The sequence below is a fragment of the Podarcis pityusensis genome, assembly GCF_964106645.2.
Source record: "Podarcis pityusensis genome assembly, chromosome: 2".
Classification (NCBI taxonomy): Eukaryota; Metazoa; Chordata; class Lepidosauria; order Squamata; family Lacertidae; genus Podarcis; species Podarcis pityusensis.
In genome coordinates this window covers 53,879,815-53,904,783 of record NC_138029.1, presented here as the reverse complement: position 1 = coordinate 53,904,783, position 24,969 = coordinate 53,879,815, and the positions used below count along the sequence as shown (strand labels likewise).

Sequence of the window (24,969 nt, the reverse complement as noted above, 5' to 3'; positions counted from 1 at the left end):
TAGTTAATGGGAACTGTTTTAAATATTGGCAGCAGAAAAACAAAGTGGACAGTGAAGTAATGGCATTGACAGCAATTTGAGGCCATAATTACGAAAATTATATTGCAATGCTTAAATAACCTCAGTGCTAAAAAAAAAAGTGTAAAATTGAAATAATACACTAGGACCGAGTTGTCTTCAACAAGGCTTTCTCACAATTTAAAATAAGTTCACCTAATTGTCATTGAGGGATATTTTGTCTTCTACAAATTATAACCCTTTGTTAAAATACACACGCTCCAATTCAGGGTTGCTCTTTTGGATCTTGGCTTGTAATTCTGGCTCCAGACGAGTTACAGACATGGAACTGAGCAAAAGAAAAATAGAAGAGACGTCACATACAACCCATGATCAAATTTCATACATGCAAGTGGTGAAGCTTTATGATGATGATTTTTTTTTAAAAAGTTGGAATTTATATCAAATATGATTTTGTACTAAGGGTACTTCATTATCAATTCTAAAAGTATTTTCTTGCACTTCAAATAGTCCCTGTTATGAGCCACAGAAGAAGATTTTCAAGTTTTTGCTTGGCTGCTTTGCTTGGCTAAAGTTAACTGGTGAGGTATGTTAATGTGTCAACCAAGAAAATGCACTTTACATGGACCATTAAGCTTTCACTTATAAATTAAACTTGGCCTAACAGTTCGTGCATCACCAACAGGTCTTTAAAACTGATTGCTAACATTTTAATTGCATTCACTCTTAATAATAAAAAACAGTTTAGCATGTGTGAAAACAAAGGCATGCAGTTAAAATCAAAAACTGTGTCACAGAACTCTTTAACATGTCAACACCAGAGAATACCCACCTAAGCGTGATAAATTCTGATCCCTCTCAAACTAAGCCTGGAACTGCTTTGGCCATATGCAACTCATAGGCCTTTTCGAAGCCAAGAGGGGAAATAATGTTAACAATCACAATGCTTTGAGTTAAATCAGCATTCATGTGCCAGAGAACAGAAGCAGCAGGGGGATTTCTGGTTCCATGAAAGAACCTTGATCAACCCATGAAATGAAGTTTATATTTATTGATCCCAGCAAATGGGAGTCAAACTTTGTTTATGTAGCTTCCTTTAGAGCTCAATGCAGAAGCAAACATATCCCTTATACAAGGTGGCACAAAGGACCACAGTGTTGCAACAGGGAACACCAAAGCTGTTCATCTTCAACAGAAAGACGTTCCAGGTGCCTCTGTATGGTTTTCCCCCATGATCCTATACTGGCTTGCAGGATAAAGCACTTCAGTGTGAAGAAGGTCTTAGGGAATCTATGGCATCCTTCCCCACAGCAGCCCATTAGTAATCTGGCTGAATGACTGTAGAGCATAACCCCAGTGGGTAGCTATAGAAAACAACCAAGAAAATGCCTGTGGTGAAGAGAAAGAAAGACTGCTGTGCTTCCTCTCCTGGGCTTCCTCTGGGTGGTGAAGAGGGAGTGATGATTATATAAGCAACACCACCAACCACTAGGTGGTGGTGTTCCATGCACGTAGTCCTTAGGTAAAGGTAAAGGGACCCCTGACCATTAGGTCCAGTCGTGACCAACTCTGAGGTTGCGGTGCTCATCTTGCTTTATTGGCTGAGGGAGCTGGCGTACAGCTTCCGGGTCATGTGGCCAGCATGACTAAGCCGTTACTGGCGAACCAGAGCAGCGCACGGAAACGCTGTTTACCTTCCCACCAGACGGGTACCTATTTATCTACTTGCACTTTGAGGTGCTTTCAGGAGCAGGGACCAAACAACGGGACCTCACCCCGTGGTGTGGATTCGAACCGCCGACCTTCTGATCGGCAAGTCCTAGGCTCTGTGGTTTAACCCACAGCGCCACCCACATCCCTTGGTTAAGGTTTTATGTATTGTCTGTTGTTGCATTGTCTTGGATCTGTTTCTCTAAAGAACAGACCTGTGTTGGAGGTCTGTGCTGTTGATTTAACTGCCAGTATTTTATTCTAAGCTGGTATGGCAATAACCAGGGGTGAGTTTGAGACCACCAATCTACATAGGAACAAGGTAACTCTCTGCTGAAAGTCCCACTCCTTTGTAAAAGGAGTTGAAGAGGCATCAGAGTGGTTTCTCATTGGCTGGGAAACAGCAGCATCACCTTCCTCACATAGTCATGAATGAGAAAGTGTTTCAAGACAGAATTGGGGCTTCCCCCCCCCCCCCAGCTGGAACTCAGTTCCAGGTGGGCGCCATTGTCATTATAAGAGAACAAGGCGGGTGTTCATGGTGAGTTCTGGCACCGCTTTTTCTAGAAAAATAGCACTGTTAGTAACTACAAGTGAATGGGGTGAAGGAGAGGAAAATGAACGTGAGAAAGATCTAATCTTATTATGCCAGGCAGGATTAGAGCAGAAATGCTACCTAACCTGCTTCCTCAGAGCTAGGCAAGAGCAGACTTTGGGCTGGGAACCTATCCTAAGAATAAGGTCATTTTGAAAATTTCTTACTTCCTTAAATTTCTTACTTACTTAAAAAAAAAGGGGGGGGGTTATGTTCTGACTTCTGGAATGTCTCTTTCGAAATGATGATGACTCTTTGTTTTCTAAATTTTTTGCAATGTGCTCAGCATAATCTTACCTCTCACCATAGCCCAAAGTATCAGTAATTTTTAAAAATAAAAAACACACACACTACCTTTTTTGTGGAAATAATGCACAGCACAGAGGTGTTGCGAACACCAAACTGGAAAAGACAAACATTAAGTTAGGTTATTTGGGGTAACTGTCCTCAAAGTACGAACTGGCCTCGTTAAAAAGTGCAGATAGTTTCAAAGCACCTAAAAATCCTAACTCTGGACATCAACATTAAAATATTGCAGCAAAACATTAAGATATTGCAGCAAAAGATTTCATGGGCTAAAGTCCACTTCATCAGATGAATGGAACTCCCCACTGTTTCTTTCCTTTGCTCTTGCATCACTTTATTTATGTACTACATTCAATTTTTTTACTATTCAACAGAGCTGATAGTAATGAACACGGTTCTGATATGGGAGGCTTGAAAAGGAACCACTGGGAGACTTGTAAAGGGTTCTGTGAGTCTCCTCCCTACCCAGTTTGAGTTCCAAAACTTGGAGGTTTAAATGGGGAGCAGGATAAGGCTCACAAAGCCTTTTCCAAGTCTCACCATATTGGGGACTTTAAAGGAAAGGCAGGAGGCAGCCCTATGCTCTCATGTGAACCTCAGGAGAAGACGATGTCTTAAACCTCGCTGAAGTAGCTTGTGTGTGCAAGCTGTTTCCATGGGTGCTTTTGCACAGGCCAGTATTCCCCACACAGCTGATGAAACCCAGTCCTCCCGCCTATCAGTTGATGACCCCTTGGTGGGCCAGGATTGGCCTGTGGACTAGAAATTCCCCGACTCCATACTACAACATGCTGTTCCCCCTCTGGGCTTATATGGCCCCCCTGTTCCACCCCTTTGGTTTGCTCTGTATCTTCCCCAAGCAAGACGAATTTCAGAGGCTCAAGGTTTGCTTTTGTTTGCATTGCTCTCCCGGTAGCTGCTTTGGGAAAAGGTTATCATAGCACTTTCTCCAAGTTATTTGCCTTAGTCTTAAAGAGAGGCTTTGATGGCCTCATTGTGCCAAAGTCAAAACTACACATTATGCTTATTGTGTAGCATGCAGGTATTGTCTCTGCTGAACCAGATGAAAGGCCCATCTAGTCCAGCATTTGGTCCTCAAAGACACCAATCATATGCCTCTGTGAAGCCACTAGCTTTTCTTTAATTGATTACAGCTGAATCTGGTGGGTTGTTTTTGGATGGGGTCATAGGTGGAGAGGGAAAGGACAATCCTATTCTTTCCACATGTTGTGATCTCAATAGCAATTGCCCCTCCCACCATTACTGAAATTAAAGAAAACACAAGATACACAGCCACACTGCACACATGAAGCGCAATGTGCAATTCCCCATTTAGGGTTCAAAATCAGCATCTTTCACAGAAGGAAACACTGTTATGATAACCACAACCATATCACCATTAATTCATTTTGATTTATTTTTTTACTCACCAGAAGCCAACTAAACCCACTTGAATGGGGGCACTCATCCATGGAAACCTCTGCGTTTTAAAAGAAATGTTACATGATGAAATGAGATATTTCCTCTCACCACATATGTACTATTCACATTCTTGGGTCCAAACCTTTTCAAAGCACATGGTCTCTGAAAATTTATGCAAAATGGAGAAGGCATGCTTGAACACACACCTAACTACTATGGGTTCTGGAAATATTCCCAGCTTTAGAGTGAGGTGTTATAGCCTCCAAGGTCAATAGCCACCCGCACACCCCGACTCTGCTGATTTGTCCATGTGTTCTTAGCAGCAGGACAGAATTCTAAAAGTAGGGCAGTATTATAATATCAGACACACAGAGTGTTTAAGGGATGAAAACAGTCCTTTCCTGCAATTAGATGAATTACTTTTGTAAAATTCCACTGAAAGCACTGCCATTGCTATAGAGAAAAAGGCTTGGGCCTTCAGGTTTTGAAAATGTTCATTGCTGTTAGCCATTAAAACCCTGGGATGGGTGCTTTAGAGGTGTATATATATAGTTGTAGTAAAAATACACACATCAGGAAGTACTGAGGAATCTCTCAGACAATGTGAGCAATGTTAGGACTTTCTACAACATGTGATCCCATATTGCATTTGTTAAATAATGCAAAAGGATTAATTCCAATGTTAAAGTTGCACTGAATTTCTTTTTTAAAGAATTACAAGTGCCACTTAAAGAGAAATTGAGGTGGGGTTGCATTCTGGGGTATTTCTCTATAAGCAAGAGTAATACAATCCTACCCCTACCCTCACTTTGGAAAAAGAACTTTTTAAAATTTCATAAAAACTGATATACAAGCCTCCCCTTTCCCCATTATCAACTGTTGTTCCTGTGTCAGTAAGGAACGGCTATTCTTTGGGAATTATTATAACATCTAAAAAAAACCAGTGCATTGTTTCACAGCATACAAATCCTATGCAGAGTTTATTGTCACATCATCAAGCAAAACTAATCTTGCAACAATTAATCATTTAAGGGATATTATAAAAATGCTGTGTTAAGACTTCTACCAGAAAGTAAATGCTAATGAAACCAAACCACAGCAAGCCTCTTCTATATTGAATTTGCTTCTGTTACTAAAAACAATCATTCCCTTTCATATATGGTATCATAAACAGGATGAAGATTAAAAGTAAAATAGTTAATTGGTTAGAATTACAATGGATGTGTGCAATTATGATTTTCAAGTAAAAAGCATTTCATAAACTGCTATTGTATTAAGGATCAGAATGAAGTGTTAAATAGTTGGAAATAAGCAGCAAATGTGGAACTATAGATTTTGTGCTTTAGATATGAGGTAAAGAGGCAGGGAAAATATTCTGTGCATATTTACTCAGAAGTAAGACCCACCATATTCACTGGGGCTTACTCCTAGGGAACTAATGTATATGAACAAGCCTTTAGGATCGGAGTGACTATATTGAACTGCTCATCAGTTCCCAGATTAGACATATACAAGGATCTTTAACAATGCCTAAATGTATCACACCCACAGATGTAGACAACTAAGGTTACTGGGGCTTTCTCTGCGCTGCAGGAATCCAAAGCCACAAAGTAGCTGCCTGTGAATCAGGTAGTTAAGGAACAAATGGCAGCTTTAAACTTCAAGGATGGTGCGACATGTAACGATGCAGCACTTACATCTCTCTGGAAACTGAGCAGATGGCAGAACTCCAGCCAGCCAAAGGACTCCTATTTACTTCTTATTGCACCACAGTTTATGATCAAGCAGACACCAGCAGATGCCACCCAATGGAATCATAACAAAAGGGCAGAGGATAGAACTCTGCACTGGAGATGTTCTAACACCGAATGCAAGATGACACTGTATTTCTCAAAGCTGTTGTTCGGAAATATTTCATTTTTTGTATGATGAACAGTTTTGTGTAGGGGAGCCTCTTGGACACAAGGGCAATCTAAAGTTTGTTTTAAGTTTGTTGTTACACAGAATCAGCAGGCAGTCTCCTTCTCTAAGCATTTGAATTGGGGTTCATAGCACCATTCAAGTCAACTACCATTTTCAGATAGAGCAGGCACACAAAAACATTCCTATATGTGGGAACAAGAGGAGTCACTGATGCTCAACAGACACATGGATGTTTAAATGTATTTCTCAGATGCATGGGGCTGGCTTATACTAGCCGGAAACCTTTACTCAAGTTTGGTGAGCTTGTAGCACTTAGCTTCCCACAACTGTGAGAACTGGAGCATCTGCGTGGGTGCTGTAAATGGGGCCAAAATTACTCTGTCTTAAGACTCAGGTCTAACCAGGAACATTGGCACCTGCCTTTTAGCAAGTTGGATCATATTGCCTATGCTGATTGGTAGTGACTTTCATGGACTCCAGACAGTAGTCTCTTTCAGGGACAGTTTGCTGGAGATTGAATCTGGGACATTCTTCATGAAAACAGACACTCTGCCGCTGAACTATGGCCCCACCTCCTATTACTACCTTTAATGAGATAAAGTCAGCATGAAATGGCTTTTCTGCTTGTTCCTTCCTCTGTTCCCCAGCTGAGGACAAAAGCAAGTGCTGCCAGGCTGCTGCTCAAATTAAAATCACGTATTTTTCTCAAACTCCAGTGATTAAAATGCCTGGCATGTTTGGGGCTGCTGCCATTTCTTTCTACTATGCTGCAGCCAACTACTCGTGCTCCAAATTCACCACTGCTCTCAGGTGAACTGTCTGCTTTTATTTGGGGAGTCACATTTGGAAAGCTTCAGCTATTTCCATAACTCAGCAAGATTCACTACAGTTATATTGAAGGCATTATGTAGTGAAGAACAGCTAGAAGGACAGCCACCTGGAGCTAGAAACATATAACACCGGTCTTGAAAGACCTACACTGGCTCCCAGTAGGTTTCCAAGCACAATACAAAGGGTTGGTGCTGACCTTTAAAGCCCTAAACGGCCTTGGCCCAGTATACCTGAAGGAGCATCTCCACCCCCATTGTTCAGCCCAGACACTGAGATTCAGCTCCAAGGGCCTTCTGCCGGTTCCCTCACTGCAAGAAGCGAGGTTGCAGGGAACCAGGCAGAGGGCCTTTTAGGTAGTGGCACCCACCCTGTGGAACACCCTCCCAGATAAACAACTATCTGACTTTTAGAAGACATCTGAAGGCAGCCCTGTTTAGAGAAGCTTTTCATGTTTGAAGTTTTATAGCGTTTTTAATATTCTGTTGGGAGCCGACCAGAGTGGCTGGGGAAACCCAGCCAGATGGGCAGGGTATAAATAAATTATTATTATTATTATTATTATTATTATTATTATTATTATTATTGAAGGCAATGTTTCTGTGGCAGGATTCAAAGAAATGAAGACCTTCACACAATCCCTCTTTTTCTTCTCTTTGTCTGAACCTTTAAAGATTTTTTTTCTTAGGCTGAGTGAACAAGAGCTATTATCTGGAATGGTGGGAAAATGCTAAAGCCTGTATGCATTAATAAAGCAGGTTGTAGATGGTGTCAGAGTAGTGCAAGTAATGAACTTTAAGCTGACATGCCGAAGCTGCTTGTTTTATTTAAAAAAGAAGTGCAGTTCATTGCTCAATGGATCCAGGGCTGATCAATAGCAAGTCTTATAATTAACTAGCTGTAGAGCAATGATTCACCTGAGCTCACAGTCCAGGAGGCAGAGAGGGGGCGGGGAGGAGCAGGAAAACATAAAGGGAGTCATGATGGTGTCAAAGAACACTGAACAGTCACTGAAGGGCTCTTTCAGATGTGCTGATCTGAAAAAATTACAACATCTTCATGTTGATTAAACTACATACACGCCAATGGAGACTTTGCTTGACATATGGCATTCTCTTTTCGTTAGCCATTGCAAGAAATATCACTGAACCAACAGAAATGCTTTGTCACAGTCAAATGCAAACAGTGTTAACTCCAAAATGTGTAATATGCTTAAGCAAACATCATTGCTCCTTCCAACATATTCAAGTCCCCCACTGGAATTCTACAGAGAATATTTCTTATTTGCTGATGGATGGGGATAAATACACTTACACATTATGTTTCCATAAAAAAAATAAATAAAAAAAATCCTTCCAGTAGCACCTTAGAGACCAACTAAGTTTGTTATTGGTATGAGCTTTCATGTGCATGCACACTTCTTCAGATTTTTAAAATTTGTTTCGACTACGGCAGAACAACACGGCTACCTACCTGTAACTAGAATTATGTTTCCATGTTTGCTTTAGCAGCCCAGAGGATTAGACAACATTTCATTGTGCAACACAGCGCCCAGTGTGCTGGGGGCTACGTGTGCTAGAATGTACCTCAATACATTTGTGAAGTCCAGTGGATTTTAGCAAATAAATTTGACTGACTGACTGACTCTTTGAACATGAAGCATTGAATTCCACATAACCTATTTCAGCTAACACTTCATATCAATCTAGGAGACTTGGATCAAACTCTTTCTAAGTCACTAGGTAACCTCAGGCAAGTAGCTATCTGTCAGTGGGGATAAAGATGGCCTATATAGCATAACTGATATTTAATGAACTATGTCCCTAGAAAATTATTCTCACTTCAATGTTGCAAGAAAAAAATTATGGGAGGGATTCACTCTTGAACCCTGTCAGCAGAAGCCCTGTGCTTGCCCTAGGTGAGATTAATATCTTACAATGACACTGAATTCCCCGACATACAGAATGTTACATGAAAAGAGCTGCTTCTCGTGGAATTGCATAGGTTGGCAACAATGTGTGGTGCTGGTAATATTCTTGATGTTTAGTCCATCAGCAAGAGCATAAGAAGCATGGAGGCCACTTTAATGATTACTCCCTTATATGCACAAGCCACTTATATGCACAAAAATCCAAGAAGAGCCCTGGTGGATCAGGCCAGTGGCCCATCTAGTCCAGCATCCTGTTCTCACCGTGGCCAACCAGATGCCTGTGGAAAGCCTGCAAGCAGGACATGAGTGCAGGAGCATCTGCCCGCCTTCGATTCTCAGCAAGTGGTATCCAGAGGCATACTGTATTTCAGGCAGGTGACTCCAGGCCACCACAAACCTCTCAAATAAGCAAATTTGCAGCAGGATGGAAAAAGTCATCTGACTATGTAGGGAGCTGCCATGCAGTACTCGATTTATGCATGACAGCCGTTGCCATACGGATCAATTTTAACTTAAAGCAGCTTCCATGTGACAGCATACTTCATGTACATCAGCTTCGAATTAGGTCCTTGCAGGAGATGTCATGCATCTGAAAATAACCCTGACTCTTAGCATAAACGCTTTAATCAACATATATCTCCTTGTTACAATTCATGAAAGCAACGGTGTGGATCTAATTTGCACAATGGAATGAAGAGCTTTCACATCCCCCCCGCAACCCCTTGTTTTATTCACAAACAGAAATGTTCCCTAGAGCAGGACAGGGAATAACAGCTGATTTTCTCTTTTTCTTTTTATTGCTCTGTGAATGGCTATTTAATTAAAACTGATCTCTTAATTGTACTGGCTGTAAGAAGGAAATTAATATATCTTCAGGAGCTTAGGCTTACCTTTAAAAATGCCTTCTTTTCCAAAGAATTCATTATGAACGGGGGAATGGCTACAAAAACAAAGAATGAAATGCTTAAACCTTAGCAAACTATGTATACAGAGCAGTTTCTAATAACAGGTATGCTTCATTGAGTTTACTGGTAGTGTATAGCTTTCCTGGGGCACTCTATTAATATGCATAAATAAATTAGCAATGTATGGAGATGAAAAAGGATTATAAAGAGATGGTGGAGAATGTGCACATGAAGTTTCACAAGAGATTCTTATACAATTAATTAAAAAAAAGATTTTAAAGAATATTTGATGGTCAGCTAGAGCAATTGCTATAATATCAACAATGCATTGCAGATACATTGTAAAAATAAATAAAACTCCGCCATGTTTCTCTACAGTATCTTTTATGTGTGAGCCATTAGCTGTTCAAATCTAATGTACTGAAGCCAAAGTTCTTAGAAGAGCATGATTTCAATCACTACTTATGCTTAGCTGAAGGTGAACTAACCCATGCCAGGAGCAGCCATAAGGATCCGTGAGATAACCACCTGCACAATGGCCTGTTGGGCAGCTTTGGATGATTCACCCAATCGGTTTCCATTTTCGTCTGTAATGGGAATCCCATACTTTAGTTCCCTGTTGGGTTTTAAAAAAAGAAAAGAAAAAAGCTGAACAATTGTGAAAGGTTACTCCTTAAGGGCACTATATGCTCAAATTGTTTATGTTCCAAAAGTTGTGTTCCAGAACATTTGTTAATCATTTGTAAACTTCAACAACAGCCCTGCTTTGTTTTTCATTACATGCATAAGAGTTGGTTTGCACATGATGCTCAAGCAACGCTATGGCTTTGTGCAAATGCTAGAGGTTGGATTGTGGCCACTGTGCTCCTCTCCCAGTCCTCCTCCTGCTGCACCACTGAAAGCTAAGCCATGGGTTGGTTTAGCACAAGGTGCGGAATCTTTGCTGGCTGGTGGGCCAGATCTCTATCTCCCCCACCCCTGCCTGCCAAAGTGTGAGTGTTGAAGGCACACTCTGATCCACCCATCAGCTGTTGTGTGGGTAGGAACTTACCTTCCTGGAACAACTTGGGAGTTTTAAGCTCTCAATTGCTCCTTTGAAGTCTTGCCCTTACCTGCTCCACACCTGCTGTCATGACATCAGGTGTGGGGTGGGTGGGTGGGTGGGTGGGTGGGTGTGGCTTCCTGAAAGTGGCTTACTCTGCAGGAGTCACATCCAATTTCAAGTCAAAACTGGAGAAGAATTCAGGACCATTTAAAGCTTGTGCCAGCGTTGAAATGGGCTTTAATGAGCCTCTGAATTTCTGTTCAAAGTCTGGCTTGGAACAAATTTTGCAGCATCCCTACTAAGCCAAGAGGTGGTCTGTGGCACATGCTAGATTTTTATCTTACCTTTGCCTCATTAATGGGATATTAATGCAGTTAGCAGCAGCTACAGCAGCAAAAGGAACAAAACGTCCTATAAGAGGTGAGACATGCTGTGAAAAAAGAAGTAAGAGTTACCTGAAGATGGACAAACCCCACCAATCCTCAGCCACTCTAAAATATCATCTTAAGTATTGTTTTGTGAAAAGCTGATCTTAAGAATCTATGCCAACACATCAGAGAATATATGTGCCTGAAGCTAGAATCTTTTGAGAACACTGGTATAGATTGTACCTTTTAAAAAATGAGAGTGGTTTCTCAACTGTATTACAGTGACATAAAAATATTTTAGAACAGAAATATTGAGTTATAATCACTCCCAGAAATCAGGTTAAATTTTTGATGAAATACCATTCAGGGAAGCTATATGATCAATTTTTTTTTTTTTTTTAAATCTATCTTTCTCTTTGAAAAATAGTTGTAGTCATTCTGTGAACGCTTTTTGAAGTGTAGCCATCTTAGAGTATGTCAGCAAACACAGCAGGGTGTCTCATAGTTTCTTGAAGATTTATTGCAGCAGAAGTTTTCCCAGGCAAGATTCTACTTCATCAGATGCACGACATGGACAGTGAAGATATGCACATGTTAAATGATTTGGGGTTGGAGATAAAAATGACCTTTAAACACCTCTTAAAAATGTATACCAAAGTTTTATTTTTGTTCTGCACATCGCACAGTTTTTATTTGTGATATACAATCACATTTTGCTTTTATCTAGCTTTTAGGAAAATGTATTATTATATTTGTATTAGTTAATGTTGTTTCATTGTTTCTATGTAAACTGCTTAGATTTTTATTATACAAGCAGTATAAACTATTTATAAAGAAATCTAAAGTGGATTTTATGCAAGAATCAGAAACAGCACATTATCTGAATATCAGTTGCAAGAGACCTCGCCCTAGAAACTGAGACTATATTTTCAGTGAGGTGGTAAATCCAAGCCTGAGCTCACATAACTGAATACACTTCCATATAAAAATATTGTTGTACAAAGAAAGCTGGAAGTTCCAGAAAATGCTAGGGAAAATGCTAGACTAGAACACTTCTCCCTGACATCTAATTTCTGTGTGCTGACATATTCAAAGCTATAAAAATGAACTGAACTGAAGTAAACAGGATTCAATCAAAAGAGACTGATAAACCCACAGATGAAAAGATAAAGTGGGCTCCTGAATATGCAAGGTCATGTCACAATAAATGCATTTGCTTTTAAGGTGCCACAAAAACCCTTGTTACTCCTTGTGCACATGGAAATCGTTAACTAAAAGTTTCCACAACAATCAAAACTCTCAAAGCAAAAAGGAGGAAATGATTAAATACCTTTGTTAGTGCATTAAGTCCTAGAGCAGTTGCAACAGCACCTGTGGTGGCAGAAACATAGGCTGTTCCCAGCTGGCTAAAACAAAAATAAGAGCGTTTGTGTGTGCACAATAGCCGTATATGTTACATTGCACATGTTCCAATTATGTAAGCGCAACTGGCATGGTACTGTAACATGTTCTCCTGGATGAAATACAAAACTGCACCGGAATATAATGTCAGGGCATCTAGTGGGGTTACAAACTTTCCCCTTTCCCACTTACGATGCTAAGTAGCTGACTCCTAAGTGATCTATACGTTCTATATCCACAGTTGGGAGGTGGTATGCCTCAGAATGCCAGTCACTGGGTATCACATGTGAGGAGTGCTATTGCCCTCAGGTTCCAGCTTCTGGCTTCCCATAGGCATCTGGTTAGCCACTGTGAGGGCAGGATGCTGGCCTCTGACCCCATCCAGCAGGACTTCTATGTTCTTGGGTACCAAACTGACAGTTGGGTGATGTGCACCTGTACTCTGATGATGGACTCAGTGGAAGCATCGTGCTTAGATAGAGGGCTGAGATCTTCTAGCCGAGTGGTAGAGCATGTGATTTTTGTATGCAACACATCCTCATCTCAGTCCTCGGTACATTCCGTTTAAGAGATCTCACTCGGAGACCCACTGTCAGTCATGCCATAAGATAGTAGGTTAGACAGGCTAATGGGCTAAGAATATAAAGCTGCCTCATACGTTTGACAGTTCACTATGTTTGGAAGCATGATAAAATATCTAGTGGGTTGGTGCTTCAGATATACTCTTCCTATGCAGAAAGAACCATGGATTTCTTTTTGCAGCTATTTCCTCTGCCAGCTCTACTATATGGTGAACTATGCCAGTCCATTTATCAGAGAGCAGGAGGATCTAGGTGCATGGACAGACTGTCCTTTTCATGAAGGAGAAAAGACACAAAGGGTCCTCAAGGTACTAATTTTGGGGCTGGACCCTTAACAAAAGTCTAACAACGTTCATCATCTCGGCCCCCAAACAGGGTCCCCCACCCCAATTGGGTCTAATGCCATCATAAGCTGCCAAGGAGACTGAGTAACCTTGAGCCATCTTCACCAGAGGCAGATAGATCACCTCAGAATATCTTGGGAAGTAATTCACTTCATTTCTTACATTTATATCCAGCTCAGCACCACATACACAAGGCTCTTGTGCTCTCCCATCCAGGCAGTGACCAGACCCAGAGGTGCTTAGCTTCAAAAAAGTTGCTTTGCTGTGTGCCTTTACACTTTGATACCAGTCAGAAACTGGTTATACCAAAAGCAGCAGGAAGGATGAAGAGCAGGTGTGGGGGCCCCTGGATATCATTGGACTCCCACCAGCTCCAGTCAGCATGGCCAATGATCAGAGGAAACCACAGTCTAACAACATGTAGAGGGCTTCAGGTTCCTCAGCTCTGATGCAAAGACTTCCGAGCATGTAATTGTGGTATCTCTCTCTCTCTCTCTCTCTCTCTCTCTCTCTCTCTCTCACACACACACACACACACACACAACCCCTGAGTGTGCAAGCTTAGGATGTCAAGCGAACTGAGTGGCTGTACTGAGACCACCTGTATCCTACTGGCAGTTCTGCTCCTACATTCAAGAACATCATCTTCATTCTGCTCTTGTCACATTTGGGCAACATCTTTTGCTCTTCTACCTTAATGTTTCCCAGATGTGCTGGACTAGATGAATAATTCTCAAGACATTTAAAAGAGCCCACCAGAACCAGAAAACTTCATGGACTATAGAAGTGAAGCACACATGCCTGTTTGAAATGCTCTGATCCCATACCAGCTGCAATCCATAGTAGATGTCTAGAATGCATTAGTAGCCTAATTTAGTCATTCAAATTATGCAGATATGACCTTGGGTGATTATCTACATGCAAATAACTTGTTTTTAGTACCAGACAGAAGTAACTAGGCAGTCATGCATCTAGTAATATCTCACATAGATTACTGAGGCGGTGTACGTGAAGTACTTGGAATGCTCGCTATATGCATGTTACATATTAATGTTATTAAATTAGCATCACTTCGATTTCCCCATTATAGTTTACCTTGTGCTTACATGTCGTCACGTCAAGCCAGTCTATGAAAAACCACATTGCAAATTTAATAATAATCCAAACTAGGCAATCTGGGATCCATTATTATTACAGCTGCTGGAAGCCATTCAGAAGAAGCAGGGGACCTCTCTTGCCTTGGGCATGAATTCCACAGAGCAGGGCAGAATACAGGGCTGTTTCAAATATGTGGGGCCTGGCTGCGGCTCAAAAACTAAACCTTACTGCCGGCTCCACAACCACTTACCACCCTCACCCCAAGCTTTAGGGAAGATGATTTAGGTCAGGGACGACTAGCCCCCATGGTTTGGGGGGCTAACCATTTCTTCCTGGTTGGGCAAGGCCCCATCAATTTGATGGCTGGTATTAAAAGTGGGGGAAAGCACTAACATAGACCCAGTGCTGGGATGGGCAGAGCCCATCACTGTGAGGCAGATGCAAGCAGTCTCCTCCCCAGTCATCAGACTGATCGTTTTAGGAGTGCAGAAAGGGAGATGACCACACCCCCTCTAGATAAGCCGAGTAGGGGAGAGAGTTGGACTGTGTGTGTGCATGTGAGAATGTGGACTGGTGCACACACTGCTGGCATGTGGTCAAGGGTGAATGTGGCTTCTTTTCGGGGGAGGGGGCAAAACAAGTTAGCCACCGCTGCTTTAGTGACTGCTCACGTCATCAGTCTTGTGAGCTATTTTGGCTTTCATCAAAGATAACACTGCCTGCATATCACATTACACTAATTAGAGCATCACTTTAACTCAGAGAGATTACATGTGCAAAATATTAAAGCATTTTCTCAGGCTGTTCACATCTTAGCATTGAATTTAGGTCTAAACTAGAGCAGATATTGTAATTCAAGGTTTTTTAATTTTCTGCCTGGTGTGGCTTAAATACCTTACCTGACAGTAATTGGAGCATCTCCACTCCTGTTGGTGTAATTTACGATGGCATTGAACGACTGGTTAATCCACTGCCAGAAGACCACTGCTGGAGTAGTTCTTAAAAACAAAAAGTACCATCAATTTTATTTAAAGTGATGAGATTAAGATAATCAAATGCTGTTGGGTTGATTATTCTTCATCACACTCCCCCCAAAGATTATTCTGTATAGGATCAGCCAAATAAGTCTTTTGAACAGTTACTTCACAAAATGATAGCTTTCCTACATGAAATGTAGAAATGCACAGGTCTTCTTGAGGAATCTGTTCCAGTTTGAGTACTGAAATAAGTTAAGATTCTGTTAGATGTAGCTGTTCAGTTACAATAATGTAAAACTTGAAGTGCTTTTCCCAGGTACAGAGCTATGTTACTTGACAAACATTTCCAGCTCAGATTTAGAGAGTCACATAGATTTAAATGGTGGTTTTTATCCTGTAAGACTTGACAAAAAAGCCAATTACTATAATTCAAGTGGGAAGGTAGCGATAATCATGGTTAAAGGGAAATTTGATACTTCATCTTTCCATCAGTATCTCACATACTGAAGTTCAAGAGTTCTCAGGTTGAATTTTCTCCACTTTGTTTTCTTTTGAAGGTAAATAAATAACCAAACCAATATGTGAAAAATATAAGGGAGAAGAAGAAACCCAAAACGTTCATTTTAACTGTTTGTTGAAACATTCAAAGTATACAACATCATTCACTTGGGCTGCAGCAGCACTAAAACCCTTTAGAATACACAAAGTTGTTACAACCAGTGTCAGTAGTACTATGGCCTTCAAATTGGATTTCCCAATTGCATATTTATTTCACTCATGTACTATCATGCATTACTTACCTATAAAAGGTCATCATGCAGCCAGTAATGGTCATGTTCATGGGTACCTGAGCAGACATGCGGCCAATTAAAACCATCTTTTCCCCAGTATCTGGGTGGAAGGCTGAATCGTAGATATACTTCGCCCTCCATAGTTCATCTTCTGTTAATCCAGGGCATACAATTCCTTGTCTTGGGGCACATGGAAATATATGTAAATATTTAATTATAAATATGACGTTAAGGTCCAAAACTTAAGTAATTATTCACACGAAAGATTGGCACATATCTTCTCTGCACACACAACTGTGCAGCAGCTTAGCATAAGAACCTCTGTGTCCCTTTCCATCATCATAACTGCTCTTTCTCATGTCAGCATAGTCACAGGAGTATTGCAGGTAGGTCAATGTAAGCAGCTGGCTCACATTGAATTTTGTTCATGCAATTGTGCATCGAAGGGCAAGGCCCTAAGGAGAAAATAGTCACTGCTTGTTTGCAAAATTGACTTCTGGCATTCTACTCCAAAATATTTTATCAGTCCCTTACATTCCACCCCATCTTCCCTTCTTCCTCACTACTGACAACAAAGTTTAATTCCTCATTCCTAAATGTTCATTGCAGAAGGCTGTTTCCTCTCAAGCAACCATGTTTAGGAGCACCCCACTTATTGTAGCTCTTGACACACTGCCTGGATAGTTCAGCTGGTTAGAGAGTGGTGCTAATAATGTGAAGGTTGCAGGTTTGATCCCTGTATGGGACAGCTGCATATTCCTGCATTGCAGGGGGTTGGACTTTCAGCGGTTCTCAACCTGTGGGTCCCCAGATGTTGTTGGACTACAACTACCATCATCCCTGAGCTCTGGCCTTGCTAGCTAGGGGTGATGGGAGTTTTAGTTCAACAACATCTGGGAACCCACAGGTTGAGAAAGGCTGGGACTCACTAGATGATCCTCGGGGTCCCTTCCAACTCTATCATTCTTTGATTCTATGATCTGACCACACTGTAAAAACCAATTAACACCTGGAACACAGTGCATGCCAGCTCTGATCAGCAGTTACAATTCATGATGGTGGATGCCTCTGGACTGGTGTTTTATGGCGTTCTGCCTCATATTCTTGACACAGTAATAGCGTATTGCTCTCTGGAGGGGTTTATAGCACAACAGAGCCAAGGCAGAAATAAACCAGATCATTTTTTTGTATAGGAAGTTATGGGATTTCAGCAGGCAGTGACAGGATATGACCTGATTGAAAACAAAGAACTGTCACCACCCCAACGTGTTTTCAGGCACAAACAGGATTGAAAGTGGGATCGCATATGACAGCCTCGATAGCATGAGCACAAAAATAATGAATGCACAATAAAAGGGATGTCTGGAAGGGCTGGTCATAATGCATAAATACACACCCACATCCACACACCCACGTATCACAGAGGCTGTTTCTTACACTGTGTACATATTTCCCCCCTCTAACATCAGCATAGAACACCCTTTTGATGATAACATCTGTACACCATGTTTGCAAGAGGGTGTCTTAAGGAGGCCTGGGTATTTGCTGGCTCCACAATTGTGGGATTTTCTTCCCATTTAAGACTTCCTGAGATTCAAGCTGGAGACTCTTCTTGACCAGACACTACAAGAGTTGCTTTTTTTTGAAGAGAGTGGGGCCTGGGTACTATTTTCTACTGCAAGTGGCTATTTTATTTTACTCTTTTTACATTATGCCTTGAGTATTCTCAACTACCTTGAGCCCTTGGGATTAAATTAGGGTGCTTTTTAAAAATAAACATTTACCTGTAATCATGCACAATTTTTCTTGCTTTTTCTAGTTGCTCATTGGACAACAAAATATTCCTAGGATCAGTGACGGTGAAGAAATGGCTCGCTCGTCCAATAAACGTACTTTGATCCCAGCGAGGCTCTTTGATATTGATGTTGAATGGTATATCGGCTGACATTTTTTCAAGAACACTAAATAAGAAACGGAGACAGAAGCAGTTTTCAGTTTCACAGTTCTTGGCTTCCTGTGTTTATCTGGATCCCCTTAGATTTCTGGTTCTCTGCCACAGATCTCTGAACTCTTGGTGAAAATCAGAGATAGAGAAAACTCAGCCCAGTGATGCAGTCAAATGCTGAAATAGCACATGTGCCACATCTCCAATAACAGGATATTTGACCAGAGTTTTCAATAGAAAACCCTGCTTGCAACATGGATGAGATCATGCTAAAAGTAGGTCAAGATGTCCCACAAAGCTTTTGTTGAATGCCCTTGTCTGTTTTGTAAGCTTCCCATCATATTTAATTTTCTATTCATAACAGCAGAAAAGTTTATTGCAGCTCACTTGAGGATGAAACAGTGTGTGTATCTACTTACAAAGTTATATGAGATAGACGCATTAAGGACTGTATTGGATTTTACTGTCCCCTAGTCATCTTAAAGATGCAGTTAGCAGAAGGCAGCAAAATAACTATGGGCATGTTGTCCATAGGGTCAGAAACTAATCTGACACACAGATTTCACAGACTTTTCATTATTTCTCACCCATGCCTTAAAGATGCAGGTAACCTCTGAAGCAGCATATTACACAATTTCTGTGCATGTGTGTATACATATGCACATCGATATGAAAAATGAAAGCAGGTGCCATTTATTCTTCTATCACCTGCAACAACAATATGCTGAGCTGTCATTCCATCATCTGGGGGGGGGGGGTGCATCAAAAATGCCAGTGGGTACTAGAGATAGTCCAATGCCTACCAGTCGACCCAATACTAAAAAACCAAGGTTACAAAGGGTTACAAATTTGCTAGTCTCAATGCAAAATTATTTAGGGTTTTATTCGTGAAAGACACAAAAGCTTGTCCTGCCTACTCCCATGTCAGCATTATCAGTCAAGCTTGGATTCTCATAGACAAGCCAAACCACAAACACACCTCTTAATTGTCTCCTGGTTCTAGGGGACATTTCCTTAGAACCAGAAAGGCTTGCTGAAGTTTCTAATCTGAAACCTTATCATAGGACAGGATCTCCACTGGCCAATGTTTACTCCGTTAAAAAAACACAAAAAACTCCAAGAAGAAGAAGAAGAAGAAGAAGAAGAAGAAGAAGGGGAGTTTGGATTTGATACCCCGCCTTTCACTCCCTTTAAGGAGTCCCAAAGCCGCTAACATTCTCCTTTTCCTTCCTCCCACAAACACTCTGTGAGGTGAGTGGGGCTGAGAGACTTCAAAGAAGTGTGACTAGCCTAAGGTCACCCAGCAGCTGCATGTGGAGGAGCGGAGACGCGAACCCGGTTCCCCAGATTACGAGACTACCGCTCTTGACCACTACACCACACTGGCTCTTGAAAAAAAAATCCACTTACCCTAGACAGTTTAATTGCATTGCTGAACTTGGCTCCAACTTATCTTTCTTATTGTTTTAAAACCGCAACTGCTTATGCCATAATTGACAGACAGTGTGAGCTACCATTTCCCATCTTTGAATCACTGAAGCTGGTCAATGTACTGCCCAAGGTAGGGATCCAAAGAGACGATTTGAATGCCTGGGAATCTTCCTCATGTGCAAAGGATTGCATTTTTTTGCTGATAGCATAAACCGCTCATGCTCCACTGAATGCTGCTCTAGAGTATGCAATCAGGCAAGTTTAGATTCTGGATGTAAATAACTAGCTCTCTTTAGATAGTAATGTGTATTACTTCACATACTTCTAATTGTGGTGAGACAGCCCAGTTATATTTGGGAACCCTTCTGATTATTCATAAGCAGACTTGGTGTACATGCGGAAGCAGCTTTGCAGTTCTCTGGATTCCAGCTGCAATCTCCAAGATTGAAAGAGAATCTCAGAATTAACTATACCTGTGTATTGCATTTGGAAAAGGTAGGGCATATAGGATTTCAATGACTGTTCCAGAACCGCAAAGTCTTTGGGAAACAGTACAGTGTATGCATTTTGTTGAAGCCAGGGTTAAACTGGTTGGTTAAACTTGAGCTGGCGAATAGCCTGAATGTTTGAAAGGTTACAGGGTCTTACCAACACAAAATGTAGGAGATCAGTAACACAAGTGTAAAATCTAATCTAGTTTCAAAATGAAATGCAAGTCTTGAACGAAGTTCAGCCAAATGCTTTTAGTATGAAAGAGTACATATAACAGCAAAAAAAGGAGACTTTAGACCTTGTTTAAAGGTCAACAATGTACCTGCAATGAAACTCCAGTAGCAATCAGAAATTAGTTCTCTTTTAAAAATAAAAACTTTCTATTGTATAATATGGTTGCAAGACACAGCTGGTACATGGAAATGCATGATTTTCCACAGCAATATACTGCATGATTAGAGCTGAAAACATTTACGTACATCCTTCTAGTTTAAACTACATTTTTCAGACCGGAGTGTTATAATCAGATTAGTGTGTTTTGGGTATATATGTTTATTGCTTGCCTGGAATGAATTTTGCTTATGAAATGTCCATTCAGCTTCTGAAGGACACAGGAGCTGACACTGACTCGAGAAGACCAAATAATCCACAAAACCCAGTACCTGGTGATAACAAACAATAGCACTGATGTAGTTAATTGCATTTTTCAAAATGTTTCATGTACTTTATAGAAGGGGTGGAGAACCTGTGGCCACCAAGAAGTTATTGGACTCCAACTTCCAACAGTCTCAGCCAGCATGCCCAATGGTCAGGGATGATGGAAGTGGCAGTCAAATAACATCTGAAGGACCACAGCCCCCACCCCCATCCATGTTTTATAAGATTGTAAGGATTACCTACATAATGCAACGAAAACAACAAGGAAAGCAGCAGTTACCAGTTACCAGCCTCTGAAGCCACAGCAAATGCTGTGATTCTCTAGCCATTTGACTTAGGCCCTGGAGGCACAGGCCATTGTCTTTTGAGACAGATTAATACGAACAAAAAAAATTACAAATATAGTGGTGGGGATTTAGTAGTTTGCATAAAGCAATCTAACAAATTCACTGCAGGAGCAGGATTCCAAGAAGCAATGGGCACACTCTGCTTAGCTCATTCAAAATGAGCTCAGTTATTTAAGAGCTTTCTTGGAGGATTCTTAGAAGAAGAAGAAAGCTTATCTCTTTTCTGAGAGTTCTCTTGTGGCTTGCAGCCAAGAAGTCTTGCTCATTCATTTTTTTTGGGGTGCAAGGATACATTAATCACAGCCAAGACTTAGCTGTAAAGTCCCCCACCTCATATAACTGATAAGAATGCTTCCCTAGCCCCATCCACAGTTTAACTACAGTCACATGGACAAAAGTAAAAGAACGTTTTACAGCTGAGGGCCATATTGCCTTAGGATTAATCTGTCAGGGGCTGTATGTGGTCAGAGAGTCATGGAGGGCTGCACTTTGCCCCCTCGGGGTCCCCAACCCTGAACAATTTGCTGTAAAAAGCTATTCCAAATATGCCAACCAAAGAGCAAATTACTAAGAGTTAATAACCACCCTGAGGGTATCAGTGCAATGCACTACAGCCACGCGGAACAAGCAAGTCTAAAGTTAAAGTGATGAAATTCAATACAAACCCTCATACCCTTTCTGCCAACTACTTTTCTGGTCATCTTGTCATGGCAGGAGGGTTCAGGTACACTGGGAAGGTTACACAGAATAGCTCAAGAACAACAAGCATCATGCAATGGGACAGGTAGCAAATCCACCAAGGTTCCTGCCTCCTCTAAGCAATTTTAGTTTTCCCCTCCCCTGCTTCTAATGAAAATCAACTGGTGGCATTTCTAAAGAAGGTGCCATTCAGAACTTCGAGGCTACGGGTGTCAGACTTCATTTGCTTCACTTGACAAAACTGTGCCCTGCCTGCAGCTCCAGTCTGAGAAAACCAGCAGCCCAGCTGATGGCTGGGAAGGAGGAGTGGTGCAACACATCTATCAAGCTAGGGAGGCAAACAGCCCGGCCCTCCAATGTTACTTTCACTTAAAATCAGCTTGCACTGGCATTTATCTGCACCAGCCGCTTTGTCTGCAATATACACTTCCCCACAGTGCGCTAGGAGGAGCCTACTAAGCAAAGGAAGACAGAAGTCAGGAAGAGGGTCTACAACATCAATATTACAAGATGCAATTTATAGGAGGGTGGGAGAAGTCCCCACGTAACCTAGCAACAAAAATTACAGCTCCCGTATAATTCCCACTGCCGAGGCAGCCTGCACAGCAGCAAAGCAGCCATCTTTGGTGTGTAACTTAGCGGGAGATTTCATCATTCCGCGCTGAAGTCACCTCCAGATGTTCGCGGTTCACAGCAGTCCCTGCCAGCGCAGCAACTTCACACGAAAACCTGTTCTCCGCAGTGACACATTTCTCTTAGCCGAGCCCGGACAGCCTCCTAGACGGCTTTACCCTTTCCTTTCCTAATGCTACTGCAGCAAACAAGGTTCCTGGGGAGAATGGCCGCGTCTGTTCCCTTCCTAACTAACAACGTGGCCGTGGGAAATTATTAATTGTAAAAGCGCACACACCTTAACCCGGTCTATGAGGTCCATTTAACGCAAAATCAGGCAGCTGGAAGAAGGGAGAAAGCGATCAGTACCCAAACGAACGACTCTTTCTCTTATTTATTCTTTTTTTAAAAACCTAAACCAATACTTTTAGATCCATCTACTGGGAACGCACACATAACCGAGAGGGACATTTTGGGTTAGTCGCTGAGCTCACTGAATAGATGCACACGGTATACAGGAGGACAGGAAAAGTGGGATAGCTAAACGGGCATTGCAATGCCACATTGCATCAAGGGTGCCAACTTGAATAAAATATTGGGGGGCCCAGGTAAGCCCCGCCCCATCGCTCACAAGACACGGCGCACGCGTACCGTTGGAGTGGAAATGCCCATCAACGGGGGGGGGGGGGCACTCAAATATTTTATTGGGAGGCCGAAGGGACCTTGGCTCCTATGTATTGTATTTGGGGGGAGAGGCTACTGTTGTAGGCAGATGCACCCTGGGGGAAGAGGATGCCTCTAGCGCGCTCGAGAGACGGGCACCGGGGAGAAAGGGAGGCGTAGCTCTCCGTCATCTGCAGAGACGCAGCAGCTGCGGGGCGCCAAGCCGGCCTCCCTCCCCGCACCGGCTCCGGGGGATGGAGAGCGAGGAGGGTCAACCCCCCCCCCCACTTCGGGGCCGCTGGCTGGGTGCAGCGCCGTCCAAGGAGCGCCTACCTCCCGAGCGGCCAGGGATGGGGAGAGAGAGGTGCTTCTGGTTGCTGCCCAGGGTTACTCACGGCGCCCGCTGCGCGCCCCGCTCCACGGCTGCCTCCCGCACGTCCGCTCCGGCTCCAGTCCGATAGGCGCGCCAAAGCCCGCCGGAAGAAATTCAGGAGGCAGCGAGCGAGCGGCGGCGGCGGCTGCAGAGCGGGCCAAGCCGGGGTGGGAGGGGCGAGCAGCGTCCGGACCGCCCCCTCGGGAGGGAAGGGAAAGGAAAAGGAGGGCGCGTCAGGGGAGGAGGAGGAGAAGGGCGGCGAGGCGGCGGGCTGCCTTCGCTCGCTCCAGGCACCCGGGCCTGGCGCCGCGAGGGAGAGCCAAAAGGTGAAGCGTTGCCCGCCTCTGCGGTGCTCAGCATGTGGGGAGGAGGGGCGGAATGGACCCCGCAAGCCCCACCCCCCGACCGGAATTTTAGCTGAATCAGCCCCCCCCCCGCCCCCGCTCCCGGCTTCTTAGACAAATATGTGAGGGCAGCACTCTGCCCGGTGTGGGGTAGGGGATCGCCAGGCTTCTCCATGGCAGCTTGGGCCTCAACATGCCCCGCCCGCTTTCTCTTTCCTATTTAACGCGGACTTACCCTTCCAGCAGCAAATCATGGGATTGTGGAGTTGGAAGGGACCCTTAGCTCAACCCCCTGCAATTTCAGGAATATGCAGCTGTTCCATACGGGGATCGAACCTGCAACCTTGGCATTATCAGCGCCATGCTCGATAACGTCTAACCAGCTGAGCTATGCGCTGACAAATACGTTGCCAGTGTTTGAGATGTCTCCGTCATGGCTCGCTTTCAGATTAAATTCCCGTCGGGAAGTGCTCCTGTTTTCGTCCGGAAGCTGTTTCTGGCAAGGGCATCTTTTAAGTGTAAAAAGTTACAAATGACTACAATTGTAGTCATTTGTAACTTTTTTACACTTAAAAAAATAAACCAGAGTGTCTTCTGTTCACAGGGGATACGTAAGAAATCATTGAGCTGATTTTCACAATCCTATTTGAGGCCAACGGAATGAATAGCTTCTTAGCAACATTGGGATTATTGGTTTCTTTGCTGAGAGCATTAAGTAGCCTGGAGATAGTCCGATGAAAACAACAAAGGGAAAGTCAGGACAAAAATGAGTATGTCACAGTCTTGCATAAGCTCATCTCTTCTTTTGTAACTAGTTGAAAAGGTGATGACCCTGTTAAAGCTAAACAAGTGTGTGCTGAGCTTGCAGGTTTCGGTTTAAATGCTGCTTAACTGCCGAATTTATAGTAAATCAGAAAACCAGTGCTGCTGACCTAAGCACCCTGGAATTACACTGAAGATTGCAATGGAATTTGCCTTTAAGTGTTAAGGCATAAGGCAATATACACATTCACTTACCAGGCCTGTGGTTTGATAGGTGTGTGAAAGCCCACATTTTCAGGAGTATCTGAGTAAGGAGATGCTGAATAAGAACTCTGGGATGCAGGCCTGCCGTTTGCATTTAGAACTACAGCCTCCCTGGCCATTGTAGCTAACATCCATTTT

At 42.6% G+C, this 24,969-nt stretch overlaps 1 protein-coding gene across 2 annotated transcripts; it reads right to left on the bottom strand.

Annotated features, from left to right (window-relative positions):
• Window positions 1-68: 68 nt before the first annotated feature.
• Window positions 69-23,582, bottom strand: SFXN1 (sideroflexin 1). 2 transcript variants are annotated; one of them, XM_080997267.1, is made up of 11 exons: window positions 23,422-23,582; window positions 18,027-18,203; window positions 16,252-16,422; window positions 15,374-15,472; window positions 12,381-12,456; window positions 11,027-11,112; window positions 10,126-10,253; window positions 9,623-9,672; window positions 4,060-4,109; window positions 2,678-2,725; window positions 69-346 (listed from the first exon to the last, which is right to left on the bottom strand). In XM_080997267.1, exons 2-11 carry the CDS (start codon window positions 18,188-18,190, stop codon window positions 250-252), a joined length of 969 nt encoding a protein of 322 aa, XP_080853393.1. In that variant the 5' UTR covers window positions 18,191-18,203; window positions 23,422-23,582; the 3' UTR covers window positions 69-249. The 2 variants fall into 2 exon arrangements, 1 of the variants encoding a protein (XP_080853393.1); XR_013983440.1 differs by lacking the exons at window positions 69-346; window positions 2,678-2,725 and adding an exon at window positions 7,720-7,839 and having other exon boundaries at window positions 4,073-4,109; window positions 23,422-23,554.
• Window positions 23,583-24,969: the final 1,387 nt, after the last annotated feature.

Excerpts from the sequence above, each read along its gene's own strand:
- SFXN1 (XM_080997267.1), bottom strand. The coding sequence starts at position 18,190 with ATGTCAGCCGATATACCATTCAACATCAATATCAAAGAGCCTCGCTGG. Across the intron at positions 12,457-15,373 it reads GATGCTCCAATTACTGTCAG|CCAGCTGGGAACAGCCTATG; the intron begins GTAAGGTATTTA and ends TTTTTGTTTTAG. Across the intron at positions 2,726-4,059 it reads GTGGGTTTAGTTGGCTTCTG|TTTGGTGTTCGCAACACCTC; the intron begins GTGAGTAAAAAA and ends TGTCTTTTCCAG.